This window comes from Rhinoraja longicauda, chromosome 27 (genome assembly GCF_053455715.1).
Source record: "Rhinoraja longicauda isolate Sanriku21f chromosome 27, sRhiLon1.1, whole genome shotgun sequence".
NCBI classification, from domain to species: domain Eukaryota; kingdom Metazoa; phylum Chordata; class Chondrichthyes; order Rajiformes; family Arhynchobatidae; genus Rhinoraja; species Rhinoraja longicauda.
Window position 1 is genome coordinate 16,282,190 of NC_135979.1, and position 13,674 is coordinate 16,295,863.

Below are 13,674 nucleotides of genomic sequence, written 5' to 3' on the forward strand. Positions count from 1 at the left end.
CTGAATGTTAATTCAGCGGCAAGTTCAACTCTTAACATGGCAACAAGTGATTCAATAATTGTTACATTTAAAGGGATTAAAAAGATCATAATTATGTGAAACTATCAGATTATGCTGAAATATATCTGCTTTATAAATGTCCTTCATGGAAGAAAAAAGGCTTTCCTTGTTGATCTTGGCTCCATTGTTCATTTTCAACCGCATCTGTTAAGAGACATTTCAGGATGGACAGTGGTTTAGTTTGTCATCTGCTGATTCATGCTTCCAGTGACCCAGGCACAAACCTGACCTCCAGTGTTCTCTTTGTGGTGTTTTCACATTCTTTCTCTGACCATGTGGGTTTCCTCCCACCTCCCTTAGGTTGACTAGTTACTTGCTGCTAACGTGAGTGGTAGAATCTGGGAGGGGAAGGTTTGATAGGAATATAAGCAGAATAAAATGGGATTATTGTAAATGGGGCCTTGATGGTTGGTGTGGATTTAGTGGTGTAAAGGCTGCATTTCCAGGATATAGTGCTCCATGATTCTAAAGTATAAATACAATGAATATATAAAAAGACTCTTACTGAAATCATCTGGCCATCTGATTGCTGTCATGTGCACTGGCTTCTCACCAGCTCGCTGTCCTTGCTTAGTACATGGCATCAGTCCAGCATCAGTTTACTAATTCTGCCATTATTTTGTTTGGCGCTCTTTTAACAAAAAAAGACATGGGCAAAAGGGACGATGTAATCAGAGCAATATACTACGGATTCTGGAAACGCTCAGCAAGTCAAGCAGCATCAAGTATGTGCTCTGCCCCATCGCATTGTTGATATACTGTTTTGGTTAGGTACGTGCAGCTACAAATGGCACTAACCATAATTGCAAACTATTTGAATTTCTCCCTTTAGGTTCGCTGTTTTTTAAAATAGATCAATGAAAATCTTGGGCTTCATTCACTTTCAAAATCCCTCCCTGGTTTCTCCCCTCCCTGTTCTGTACACTTCCACAGCCTTCCTACCATCTGAAGAGTCTCTTTAACTGATTCTGTTGGCTTTTGTATAATTCTGCATTTGGCAGTCATGCTTTCAGGTATCATAGTCCCATGATTTAAAATTAATCATTCTCATTCTTTGACATTCCTTAAAACTCACCTTTTTAGTGAAGCCTTTAGGTTTCCTTTCTAAAAATCTTTTTATCACTTTAAGCTGTATTTTTTGTCTGATCGTATCTCTGAAATACATAAGGATTCTTCTATAATTCTGGAAAAGCAGGGACAACATTAATATTATTTTTGTTTTCTAATGGACAAGGCAAGTTCCCTAATTTAAAATGAATAAAGTTCTCAAACATTAATACTTCCTATATGAATAGAAAGTGTGCAGAGGGTGGAGTGTGTCTTTTAGTTTCTTGTCTTTTGAAATCGCTAATAAAAAAATCAGAAAAAGGAGACTCCATTTTGTGGAACAAATATGCTAAGTGATGTCTCTTGGCTAAGGCTGGAACAATACATTTTCTTCACTTAGACAGCCATATATGGATATTTACAAGGCAAATTAGTCACAGCCACCAGCCACAGCCACAGCCAAAGGGAGAAACCTGTACAAGAAGTGGAAGTCATATGAGCAAAGACTATAAAAGACCTGCAATCTTTATTATGATGAAAGCTGGCAAGGCCAGTATTTATTTCCAATGCTTTACTGAACTGTCAACTAAACCTTCTGCTGTCCATGTAGTGGAAGTGCACTTAAAGTGTTGTTGGGCAAGGAATTCTTGGATTTTGACTAAGTACCAAAGATAGCATGCAAGTATGTTTGAATCTTAATAGTGTGTGGTTAATGGTTTCCTTGCATTTCCTTGTCCTTCCAGGCATTAGAAGTCACAGATTTGGGAAACTGTCATATACCTTTGGTGAGTTGTTACCGGGTATCTTAGATGATGGGGAAAGGAGTGAATGCTGAGAGGTTAGGGTGGAGTTTCACTGTCCTGGGTGTCATTTAAGCTTCTTGAGTGCTCCATACATGGTGGAATGACAGAGGAGGCAAGTCACATGCTTCAAAATACTCACACTTGGAGCCTACTTTTGCGTGCATGTTATTTATGAGGCTGGTCCATTTATGTTTAGGTCAATGGTGAGCTCGGAATATTGATGTTTTTTAAAAATATCGTTATACAGTAATCATTCCACCCACAAGTTGTGATATCATTCTCTCGACAATTATCTGCAGTAACTCTTGCCACTTTTCACCCAAGCCTGGAGATTATTCAAGAATTGTACAACATGCGATTTATGCAACCTGTTTCAAAGAGACCATAGAAAACTGCAGGGCTTAAGTTTGAAAGCCAATTCATCTTCAAATTGCTGATCTGGGCAACAACAGAAAAAGCAGCTCTTAAATTGTGGGAATGACAACAAGGTATCCATCGCCCCTATATGGATGCATCGGGATTCACAACTAAATGACCCACTGATACTGGTAGTTTGGCTCAACCACGAACAATGACCGATAAAACACCGTAGCCTTGCAGCTGGGAAGAAATTGGGGGCTGGGATGGGGTGGAGACAACATCGTGAAATAAATTATCCGGAATTCCAGACCCACTGACTAGATAATAATATTCCAGTGACCCTCTCTCTCCAGCAGACAGCGTCAGCCCTCTCCCATCACCCTCCACTTTCCACATGCTCATTACAAACAGGTGGGGGGGGGAATATAAGTAATGTTAAACATATCCTGTAGTTATCAGCAATAAATAACCGGGGATCAACAAGCACATTTTATTATTTGATAGTTGTAGGGTGGGTGAGTTTAAATCCGATTTGGATGCTGTGAATTGATTGCTAGTAAAAGGAAGTATGGGTCGTGCCAGTGATGGACATGCCGAGCAGCCAATAGGGAGGTAGATTGCGTCGGGGAGGCGGGGACAGGCGGCGGATTGTCCAATGGGGCGGCGGGGGGCGGCTCTCGTGTGGTTACATTGTGAGTTACAAAGAAACAAAAGCAACTGTGAAGAGAAGCGAGTGGCGAGACAAAGACGCGGTGAATCGGGCAGCGGACTCGTGTTTACCCCGGGCAGTGAGTGGCGACGCAGACCTTTACTCTAAAGTGTGTCTATTTGCGAGATCAGTTCATAGCAAAAAAAAAAAAAAAAAAACCCCAAACAGCGCTTTCTGTTTTATCCCCAAATTAATTACAATAACGAGTTAATTATTGACAATCATCTCACAGTTCTTGTGTGGGTTTGTTAAAAAAAATGTAATTGTTTCATGATATGTTCTTGTGCCTCTTCTCCCCTCACCCACCCGATGCCAGTTATGAATAAGGACAGGGTGTTTCGGAAGCTCTTTGTGGGTGGGTTACCGTATCACACCAATGAGGTGTCACTCAGGCGCTATTTCCAGCGGTTCGGCGAGATTGAAGAAGCAGCGGTGATAACGGACAAGTTGACCGGGCGTTCTCGAGGATACGGGTTTGTGAGTATCGAATTTGTTAAGAGGGCAGCGGGGTCAAAGGCCCGTGGAGGCCAGTTCGGTGGCTAAATCGTCCTTCAGCTCTGGTGCTACCCAACGGAGATTGTTGACAAGCCCTTCACTAATTTTAGTGCAACACATACATTTACATTTTCCACCTCCTCTCTGTGTATTTACTTGGCTGATGCCACCAAGGAGTAACCAGGTGAGGCAGTCAACACGTTACTTTGCGTCATCTCTTCCCCAATCGACACAAAATAGGTCGAAGAATACAGACGCAGACACGAGTTTTGGGTCATGTGGCCTAGACTTGTATGAAATACAAGGGATGCTAAAAAATATTAAAGAAAAGCTGAAAATACGCAGACTAAAATGTACAAAAGAACAGACCCTTCGGTCCACTGACACTGCGCTGACCATCAGGCACTCACTTGCATGAAACCTGCACTATTCCCTTTTATTTTCACCAATTGCCCCCAATCTAAATTCTACCTCTCGAACAAGGGGTAATTTATACTCTCCCAAACTTCAGGGCCTGGATGTAGAAGAAGCCTACATAGTCACATTTTTAAGGTGCAGTTTAAATTGTTTATTGTATGAAATTTAATTGGTGATGATCAAGGAACAGATGGGGGATCTGTTGGATGTAGTTCAGAGCCCAATCCACAACAATGTGAATGAATAGAAACTGGCTGCTCAAAACACCATGTAATAAGCGAATGGTGTTGTTGGGGGGAGGGGTGAAGGAAGTGAAGAGAGATCTGTGGATTTAATTATGGAAAAATGGCAGATTGAGTTTAATTAGGATGAATGTACGGTGTTGCATTTTGGTAGGACAAACCAGGGCAGGATTTACACAATAAACAGTAGAGTCCAGGAGTGTGTTGCAGAACAGAGAGACTATGGGTGCTGATACATTGCTCTATGCTGCTGGTGGATAGCACCAGGAAGAACACATTTGGCACACTTTCCTTTATTGATCAGGGTATAGAATACAGGAGTTGGGATGTCATAAGATGTTGGTAAGGCCACATGTGCTGTGTTTAATTCAGGTCGACCTGCTATAGGAAGGATGCTACAAATGGTTACTGGAAAGGTTACAAAAATACTTTGAGGATATTTCCTGGTCTGGTGGTTTTGAGAAATAAGGAGAGGCTCGATAGGGTGGGTCTTTAGCTCCTGAAGCATAAGAAATCGATGGTGACCATGTAGAGATATATAAAATTAAGAGGAACATAGAAAGGGTGAATAGCCACAGTCTTTACCCTGAGTAGGGGAGTCTAAAACACGAGGGCATAGGTTTAAGGGGTAGCTTTTTCCTCGCAGGAGGTGGTTCTTACACGGGGTGAGCTGCTAGAGAAATACGTAGAGCTGAGTACAATTACAGCACTTAAAAGATACAGGCAAATTTATGGATACAAAACTTTGGAGGGTGAAGGACAGGCCCAGGCAAGTGGGATTAGCTCTGGTTGGCATGGATGAGTTAGGCTGAAGGGTCTGTGTCTGTGCTGTATAGCTCTATTTATGGACTAACTTCCTTAAAAACTGGTGAAAATAGAGAAATATGTTTTTTAATTCTATGAGAATGTAACATTTTGATAGGATGGAATTCGGGACCAACTAAATAATAAAATGGACGATTATGCTTGGCAAAAAGGGGGTACTGAGACAAGTTTTAAAAATAACAATTATTTAGAGGAGGTAGAAGTGGCAGAATGATTATTTGGGTACGCCCAGTTGCTTCCATGCAAAATGGAAATGATCAACTCATATTAATTTTGTAAAGAATAAACATGTAGTCATCAAATCAAATAGTAAGCTAGTATTCTGTCTGTAGTACAGGGTCCTTAAAATGTTTTGTAATACAGGAAATCTTCCAAGTTCAAACAGCAAATTTTCTACTTGGTGTTAGAAGCAATGAAGTCATTGAACCATATTATGTGTAATTATTCTGCCCATCATCACTGTAGATGATTTTACCCGAGCCATATTCTAATCTTGAGCCACTGCCTGTTTCCCAGCTTCTTTAATAGTTTTATTTTTAAAACAGTTCTCAAATACATTTTTACTAAGTGTAATGTTTCTACAGTTTATGTTGAAACAGCAAATATTAACTACCCTCTGTTTAATAACTGCATCTCTCCATTTTAATTTTTTTTGTCATTTATCTCTAAATTCAATGCTCTCAAATTATGCAGTGCAAATCTATCTTTATTCACCTTTGATAATTCTTGAAGATAACAAAATAAGTCCTTTAACATTTTTCTTTTCTGTGAGAACCGACAGGGGGAAAAGAAGAAGTCATTATAAATTATATCGGTCTTCCAAGCAAGAACCATAATCTCTAGCGACTGGAGTGTATTCTATTTTTTTCAGTTTAACTAAAATCCTCCACATTTAAAATTGCCTTTGTGCGTCCTTGTGTCTTTATATGGGTTAATATTGTTCAAACACCCCCTTTATTTGCTAATGCCCTTGCCAGGTGCTCTTGAGTGTACTTGACATATATCCTTATTTCCAAAAGATTTAATCCATAATTTCTTGCCCTCATTGGACCTGTTCATCCTGTGAGACCATATATCTCCTCTTGTACTCTTCACAATCTTTGGATCAAATTCTGATGTACCAAAATTTGACAAGATGGGCTAACTTCAATATCCTTTAATTGATGAATTGGTGATACAAATCTGTCACATAGATCAAGAGCAATAGGTTATCTTGTAAATTGTTAACTAGTTTCAAAGTATGTACAAAAATGTACTTCATGATGCAAAAGAGAAATGGAGTGAAGTGGAACCAGCAAAATCTTGCAAAACCTTTAAATTGCTACAACAATGATTTCACAATCTGTTATACACGATATTGCTGCTTCTTAAACCTGGAGGAACAGCACCTCATATTTCGCTTGGGCAGCTTGCTGCCCAGCAGTATGAACATTGACTTCTCCAACGTTAGATAGTTCCTCTGTCCCTCTCTTCCCCTCCCCCTTCCCAGTTTTCCCTCTATCTTCCTGTCTCCACCTATATCCTTCCTTTGTCCCGTCCCCCTGACATCAGTCTGAAGAAGGGTCTTGACCCAAAACGTCACCCATTCCTTCACTCCTGAGATGCTGCCTGACCTGCTGAGTTACCCCAGCATTTTATGACCACCTAATGACTAATTCAGCATGGTTTGAAGATGATCTTATTTCCTATTGAACCACAGGGATTACAGCAGAGGTAGAGCTTATGGCCCATGTGTATTCCAGCTCCTTGCAGGAACGCTCTACAACTAATTAAACAGCAATACCACTGTGCCCTCTTGCTTCAAATATCCTATTTTAGTGCGTAGAAACAAGGAACTGTAGATGCTGGTTTACACAAAAGGACACAAAGTGCTGGAGTAACTCAACGGGGCAGGCAGCATCTATGGAGAACATGGATAGGTGCCATTTCAGGTCAGGGCCCAGCAGTCTGAAAAAGGGCACAAAATGCTGGACTAACTCAGCAGGACAGGCAGCATCTCAGGAATGAATGATGTTTCAGGTCGAGATCCTTCTTCAGACTGAAGAAAGGTCTCGACCCGAAACATCACCTAGCCATATTCTCCAGAGATGCAGACCCGAAATGTCACCCATTCCTTCTCTCCAGAGATGCTGCCTGTCCTGCTGAGTTACTCCAGCATTTTGTGTCTACCTTCGATTTAAACCAGCATCTGCAGTTCTTTCCTACTGAATTAGCCATTACTGGCGAGAGATTTCCAACTGGCCACAATGTTTCAATTCTGTGAAGCAAATAACCAGATTGCCTCAGTGTGATTGTTATTTGGTACCATTTTCTCCCCAATGGGCCAGATTGTATAAGATTCAACCCTCTCCTTATGATTGTTGTTTTCTAACCTCCCCTCCACCCACACTGCATAGCTCCTACAATTGCATTAACCTTTTGCAGCCATAAGGCTCCCAACAACATTGACTGTAGTTCTATAGCTATCCCCTATGCAGATCTTGCACCTCCCCAACACTGCCCGGGGAGCCCCAGGCAGTTTGTGCTGTGAAAGTTCTTTTAAATGGTGATGATATTCAGGTTGTTTGAAAAACTTTAAATATCGCATTAACTATTTTTTTTAATGTAATTATGTTTACAATGCTTAAGCCATTAACTTAAAATATGATTGTGAAATAAAGATGTAATATTTGTGTAAAATTGCAATTTTTTTTAATGGAAGTTGATGACCTGGTCAAATTAATAAGGCCATGATTAATGGACCAGTTATCCCATTCCCCTTCTCCTTATTTCCCTATCCCTGAACAACTTCTTATCTCTCTTGCATGCCTATTGATTCCACTTTGTTTCATTAATATGGTACAACACTAAAGCATCAGACATGAGGTATGCCCAACCCCTCCGTTCACTAACTATGGAGAGCCCTCTACTGGAAGGGGAGTCCATGGCTCGGAAATATGACCACTGTGATTAAATAGTGATATCTGTCCAGGTTTACACTTGGCTGCAGTACTGGAAGTCAACTGTTACTCTTTGACCCCTTATTCCTGAAAGAGTTGCCTGTATTGAAAAGCCAAGCAAGGATGATTACATTTTGATTGTTTTGCCCATGGGTTAGGGCCAAACCCAGACTATTGGAGCTGCGTGTTGCTTGAACTAATCCCTAAAACTTAAAAAAATGTTTATTTATATTTCATGCTCCCTCCTAACCCTATTGATTGAATCACAGGTCACCATGGCAGATTGGGCTGCAGCAGAGAGGGCATGTAAAGATCCTAATCCCATTATTGATGGAAGAAAGACTAATGTAAACCTAGCTTATCTTGGTGCCAAACCACGCACAGTACATTCAGGTATGTTTTAACGTCCTTGGGGTTCTGATTTTGTGCAAAGCTAGAGGGAAAGAAATGGTAATAAAGAGTACAGTGGGTGGGGTTGGGCAATTTAAGCTGTGTATGGTTTCTCTCAAGCAGATTTTATTTTCCCAAAGATCTGTGTCTGTCCCCTTGAAGTAAACTGGGATGTTTTCCTTCATTGTTTGCGGGAGGTTGTCCAGTTCCCATGCTATTACTTAGCTAAATATAGAGAGTGATTCTAGTGTTCAGCTGTATCCTGATCTGTCCACATAAATTCACTTTTTGGATATTGTTTGGAACAGGACAGTCCAATCCTGACATCCATGAGAATTTACTGGTGGTGAAAATTCCCTACTATCTGATTTTGGATTTTTAGTTTAGTTTGGAGATACAGCGTGGAAATGGGCCCTTTAGCACACCATGTCCGCGCCGACCAGCGATCCCCGTACACTAGCACTATCCTACACACTAGGGACAATTTACAATCTACCAAGCCAATTAACCTACAGTATGAAATGTGATTTAGCTTCATCAAATGTAACTGGTAATAAAGCACAAAGTCTATTCTCAATAAATCAATTTATTTCATGTGTGTGTAGATATGAGTGTGTGTGTGTGTATATGTATGTGTGTATAATTGGCATAAAGGCCTAGAAGTTCTAAAACCAAGAGTGAACCATTAACGTTTGCGATTTTATATGCAAATTGGAAAATTGCTAAAGTACAGTCCATATGAAAACAAAATCACAATGTTGTCTGAGATGCACAAAAATGGGCCAACCAAAGATAGCAATGTGATTAGTTCCTCATTCAAGTACGTTGTTTCTGTATTTGCAAATTAGATATGGAATGAACCAGATCGAAAAACCTGGCTTATTTTAGACACACAGTCCCCTTTTTAAGTTTTTTGGTAAGTCTAAACCCAGCATCCCCTGAAAATCAACTTTTCTAAGTGAGATAACTGCTTTGGATTTTAATAGCTTGAGGAAGCTTTCAACATTTATTATCTTTATTTTGTTTCCTCCTTCGATTTAATTTTTTACTTATACTTCCTGGTTCTGAAACAGTTCTCTTCAAACAAATCCAGGAAAACCCGAGAACGCTTTGTACAATTTTGATCTCTAACTTGTAGCAGCTTTCGGTGTAAAAGATCATATCTGCCTACAGCAATTTATTGGATATTAGTTGTGCACAATAAATTCTAGCTGATTTTTTTTTTAAATGGGGTGCTGTTAAGGCCACATAGATTGCCAACCCTTAACCAGACCAAATGGTTGACGGAGCCACGATAATCACTAATACTGATGATTGCTCCCCAGCAATGTTAGACAAGCACCGAGCCAAAAATTCCCAAATTGGGGCTATTTATCCTATTTGAAATAATGAACATAGTAATGTTCAGTAGTACTGCAAGGAATTTGTATGCAGAAAACTTGTGTTAAGCTCCAGGTTTAAATGGTTCGATCCTACCGTTCAGGTTTTGGTCAATTCTCAGATTCTGTTCTAGAATACTTGTTTTTTCACTTCTCTAAGAGTAGGAACTTTTGGCAGGGTGAAATAGCTAAAACATACCTGATCATGGCAGTAGTGTTGGAGAGCTGTTAATGCAGGACGTATCAATTTTCCTAACTAGATAAAAGTACTCTGGTGCATCACACAATGGTGCAGTAATAATGACGTTGCCGTCTCTCTGTTGGTGACCTGAGACCAGGTGACAAAGAACTTGTTCATTTATTAATAAATTCTCTTCCACTTAAATGTCAGGAAGTCTTGGCCTCCAACAAGTTCACTCAGCTCTGATGCAGAGACCTTATGGGTAAGTAAGCATATTCCTTTCTGTGCGCTTATCTGACTACCTAAGAAAAGAGAGTTTTTGTTTAAAATCTGTTGTACGAGATTTATACAATGGTATCAAATCAATACACATAGACTTGACGAAACTCAAGAAATTGGGACATTTCAGCTCTTGACAAAATTACTAATACATTGGAGCAATAGTTATTTTGAACGCTGAGTTTCTAACCTTGCTTGGATTAATTTGTGGAAGTGCTTCGTGCTTATGCAAACACTCACTCTCCCTAAAGAAAAGGGAAATCATCCATTAGTATATTTTCTGAGACCAAGTTGGTGGAAAACCTTGGTTCAAATATTAAGCAAAAGCAAACGTTTTTCAATTTGCTATATTTCCCCCCTGTTCTGTGAAGGTGTTGATCTATGAAGTACTGATCCAAGCTACCAGAATCTCTCCCAAATGGCTATTCCCTCTTTATAATATCTGAACTATGAATATGAATAAAGCTTTGAAGTTCTGTAGGATTGAGTAGTGACCATGGCAGAATTCCTAACTCCAAGCTTGCTGAGATCGGAGTAAGCATCCTGCTGTCAGCAGGCAAAGATATTAAGTCCTCACAGACGAAGGACTTCTGGTTTGTGCTGCATGTTTCTTTGATCTTTCGAAAATATTTGGTTTGATCTTTTGGTATTCACATTAAAGAATAATATTTTGCAGGGCCATTAATTTGTGTACACCACACTTTCCTAATCAGAATTTATTTTTCTGATCATCATTCCCTTCTTTCCTCTCCCCCACACACAGTGGTCCATTTCGCACATTCACAGTCATATAACTTTCAAATAGAACTCCTGGAGTAAGTGATTAATCTTAGAAAAGAAAACCTTTTATTGAGGAGTTTCTTTAAATGTTAATTACAGAATCTATAACAGATTTTATATTATCTGCATGTTTTTCTTAAATCCTATCGAATATTATTAGTACTCTGATCAATCTTTATCAATCTTTTTCCAGAGTTGGGCCATACCTGATCCCACAGACCATCCTTCAGCCTGGCTTGGTTCTGCCCTCCACTTCATATCTGGATTCCAATGTAGCCCTGTACTCGCAGTATCCAGCATATGAACATCTCTACCCGATTTCTTCTCATTATCCTAATCCTGGTTACGCCTACACAGTGCAACTTCCATTACAGACTGGAATTCCAAATTTAAGCCAAGGTCAGCATGAGCCAACAATATTGCATACGGCTGGTCTTCAGAGACGATAGCATTATGGTTACTTTCATGCAACATTGCCTGAAATCAAAGGAACTTCTAATATTGCGGGTTCACGTGTAAGCTGTAACAATTGGACCTACTGCCATTGTATTGGAATTGAGAATAGTACTTTTAAAAGCTTCTTACAGAATCCAAAGTAGAGGGAAGTCCCAGAAATTGTTATACTTACTGGTTCATTTTCCTCTTGCCCGTCCCTCACTTCAGGACTCTTGGAAATAAAAACTTTTGTGTATTTCTAATCTTTGTTGCCTTTCTAATCTGAAAGGTAAAAGTCAGCATTGAAGGATTTTGTACTGGAAACGTATTTATTATCTGGCACAAAACAAGCTATAAGGATTAAGTGGGTAGCCACCCACTAGATTAGTGTCAACTAACACCAGCAAAATGTTGAAGGGAAATTTTGATGTCAAATTGTAACATCAGTCAATGACAAATGGGAAAATGTAACATTACCATAATAATCGACTAAATTCTTCAATTTTTATGGATTTTTTTCAAATGCTTCCATGCAGATACAGACCTCAATATTAAGGGATTGTTACATTGCAATCCCATGCTTGACTCAGGATTTTTATACAATTGGAACTTTATACTTTGACCAGAATTTCTATATCATGAGTGGAAAGATTTTGGAATTCTTTTGCTTGGATTGCCATGCATCCAGCCAGTCCACAGTACCTGATACCTAGAAAATAAAGTTCGGGTCATTTATGAAATTACACAATTGATCAACACTGTTTATTTCTCTAAGTATTTGCACCAGGAATCACTGTATGAATAAAACTTTTTTTTGCTCTGAATAATAAATTACCCAGTGAATGGAATATTTATAAACTTAGTTAACAGAGCTGTTTTTATTTGGTAGGGATATACAACAAGTGCTCCATTTCCCACATAGTTGCAACTGTAAGGATTTGTTTGGTGTACATTATAGAGATACCCTAATGTAAGATGTATTCAGATCTTGAATCTAATTTGCTGCCTGTGAAAATATCTAACCATGTAATCCCTAATGACGGTAGGACATAACATTATGCCTGTGGTAACAGTTTCTTTGGAAAAGGTAAGATGAGGATGTCTACAGGAAACGGGGAAACCTACTGCATCATGGAATACGGATCCATCTTCGTGTTGTTGAATGACATTACCTTCTGAAATAAGGGCTCCTGACCAGAACTCTACTGTGAAATGTAACGAACCATAGTTGCCAAAGAGGATTTGTATAGATTTTACATTTAATAGTGTTACAAGAACAGGATGCACTGACTTTTTTTTACTAGTTCCCAAATACTGCCAATGGGGTTCAAATGTGCATCCAACTTTCAACATCGAGTGTGCCCTGTGTAAAAATAATTAAAAGGGGGCAATTTAAAATGCATATGTAGTACAATTTTCAGCGATCAGCACCCTGGCTTTATCAAATTCACTGGCTTCTGGAGGGTTATGGATAGTTGGGGGGAGGAGAGATACAGGCCATGTATCAGTATGTAAAATATAGAAACTCCAAAGTTAATTTGTACACATTGATAATCCTTTAAATTATAAGCAAATTAGCTACAAAAATAATTGAATTTCTGAAGTACATTTTCAAAGTCTTGGGATTTAAAAAAATTTCTCCAAGGCTGTACTCGTATCCCAATTTCTTTACCCTTTTCATCTCCTCTCTAGATTACTTGGGTTTGACGAGTCTAATGAGTTGAGTTGTCATTGGTTAGGAATGATGTTCCTTTTGGGTTAATTTTATATATATAATATATATATATATATCACCATGTTATTCAAGAACTGCTGCTTGACTAGCTGCAGCGCAACTAAAGAGCCTCTACTTCACAGTTCCAGGGTTCAGTCCTGGCCCTTTCCAGTGGTGTGCGGAGTTTTTGCATGCTCCTCTAGATGCTCCAGTTTTATCCCACGTTCCAAATATCTGGAGGGAGTTGACGGGAATGTAAGAAGAATAAAATAGATTGAGGTAGGAATAATATAAAAATAGACGGTTGATGTGGACTCTTATGGGCCAAATGTCCTCTTTTTATGCTGTATCAATCAGACTATGATTCTAAGAACAGATAGCATTGTTGGAAATCTAAAATGTAAACTATTGCTTTGGAGTATAAGCTTAACATATGAGGGGAGAGTGTCAAGGCGATCCACATGTATGAGATTTCCTAAGACAGTTATAACAATGGATTATCTGGAAGGAGAAAGTTACTTGTGTGATAGTTATCTATTGGTGTCAGCTTGGAGGACTTAAGGGAGGATCATTTATAAAAGAAAACTAACATGTAATAAATGGATAGCATGCTATGGTT

The 13,674-nt window shown here is 39.2% G+C and overlaps 1 protein-coding gene across 3 annotated transcripts; it reads left to right on the forward strand.

Moving 5' to 3' along the window:
* The first annotated feature begins 2,976 nt into the window (after positions 1-2,976).
* Positions 2,977-13,302, forward strand: LOC144606815 (RNA-binding protein 24-like). 3 transcript variants are annotated; one of them, XM_078423211.1, is made up of 5 exons: positions 2,977-3,058; positions 3,296-3,456; positions 8,167-8,290; positions 10,058-10,109; positions 11,100-13,302. In XM_078423211.1, exons 2-5 carry the CDS (start codon positions 3,298-3,300, stop codon positions 11,353-11,355), a joined length of 591 nt encoding a protein of 196 aa, XP_078279337.1. In that variant the 5' UTR covers positions 2,977-3,058; positions 3,296-3,297; the 3' UTR covers positions 11,356-13,302. The 3 variants fall into 3 exon arrangements, with proteins under 3 accessions (XP_078279337.1, XP_078279338.1, XP_078279336.1); XM_078423212.1 differs by having other exon boundaries at positions 2,979-3,088; XM_078423210.1 differs by lacking the exon at positions 2,977-3,058 and having other exon boundaries at positions 3,105-3,456.
* The last annotated feature ends 372 nt before the right edge of the window (positions 13,303-13,674 follow it).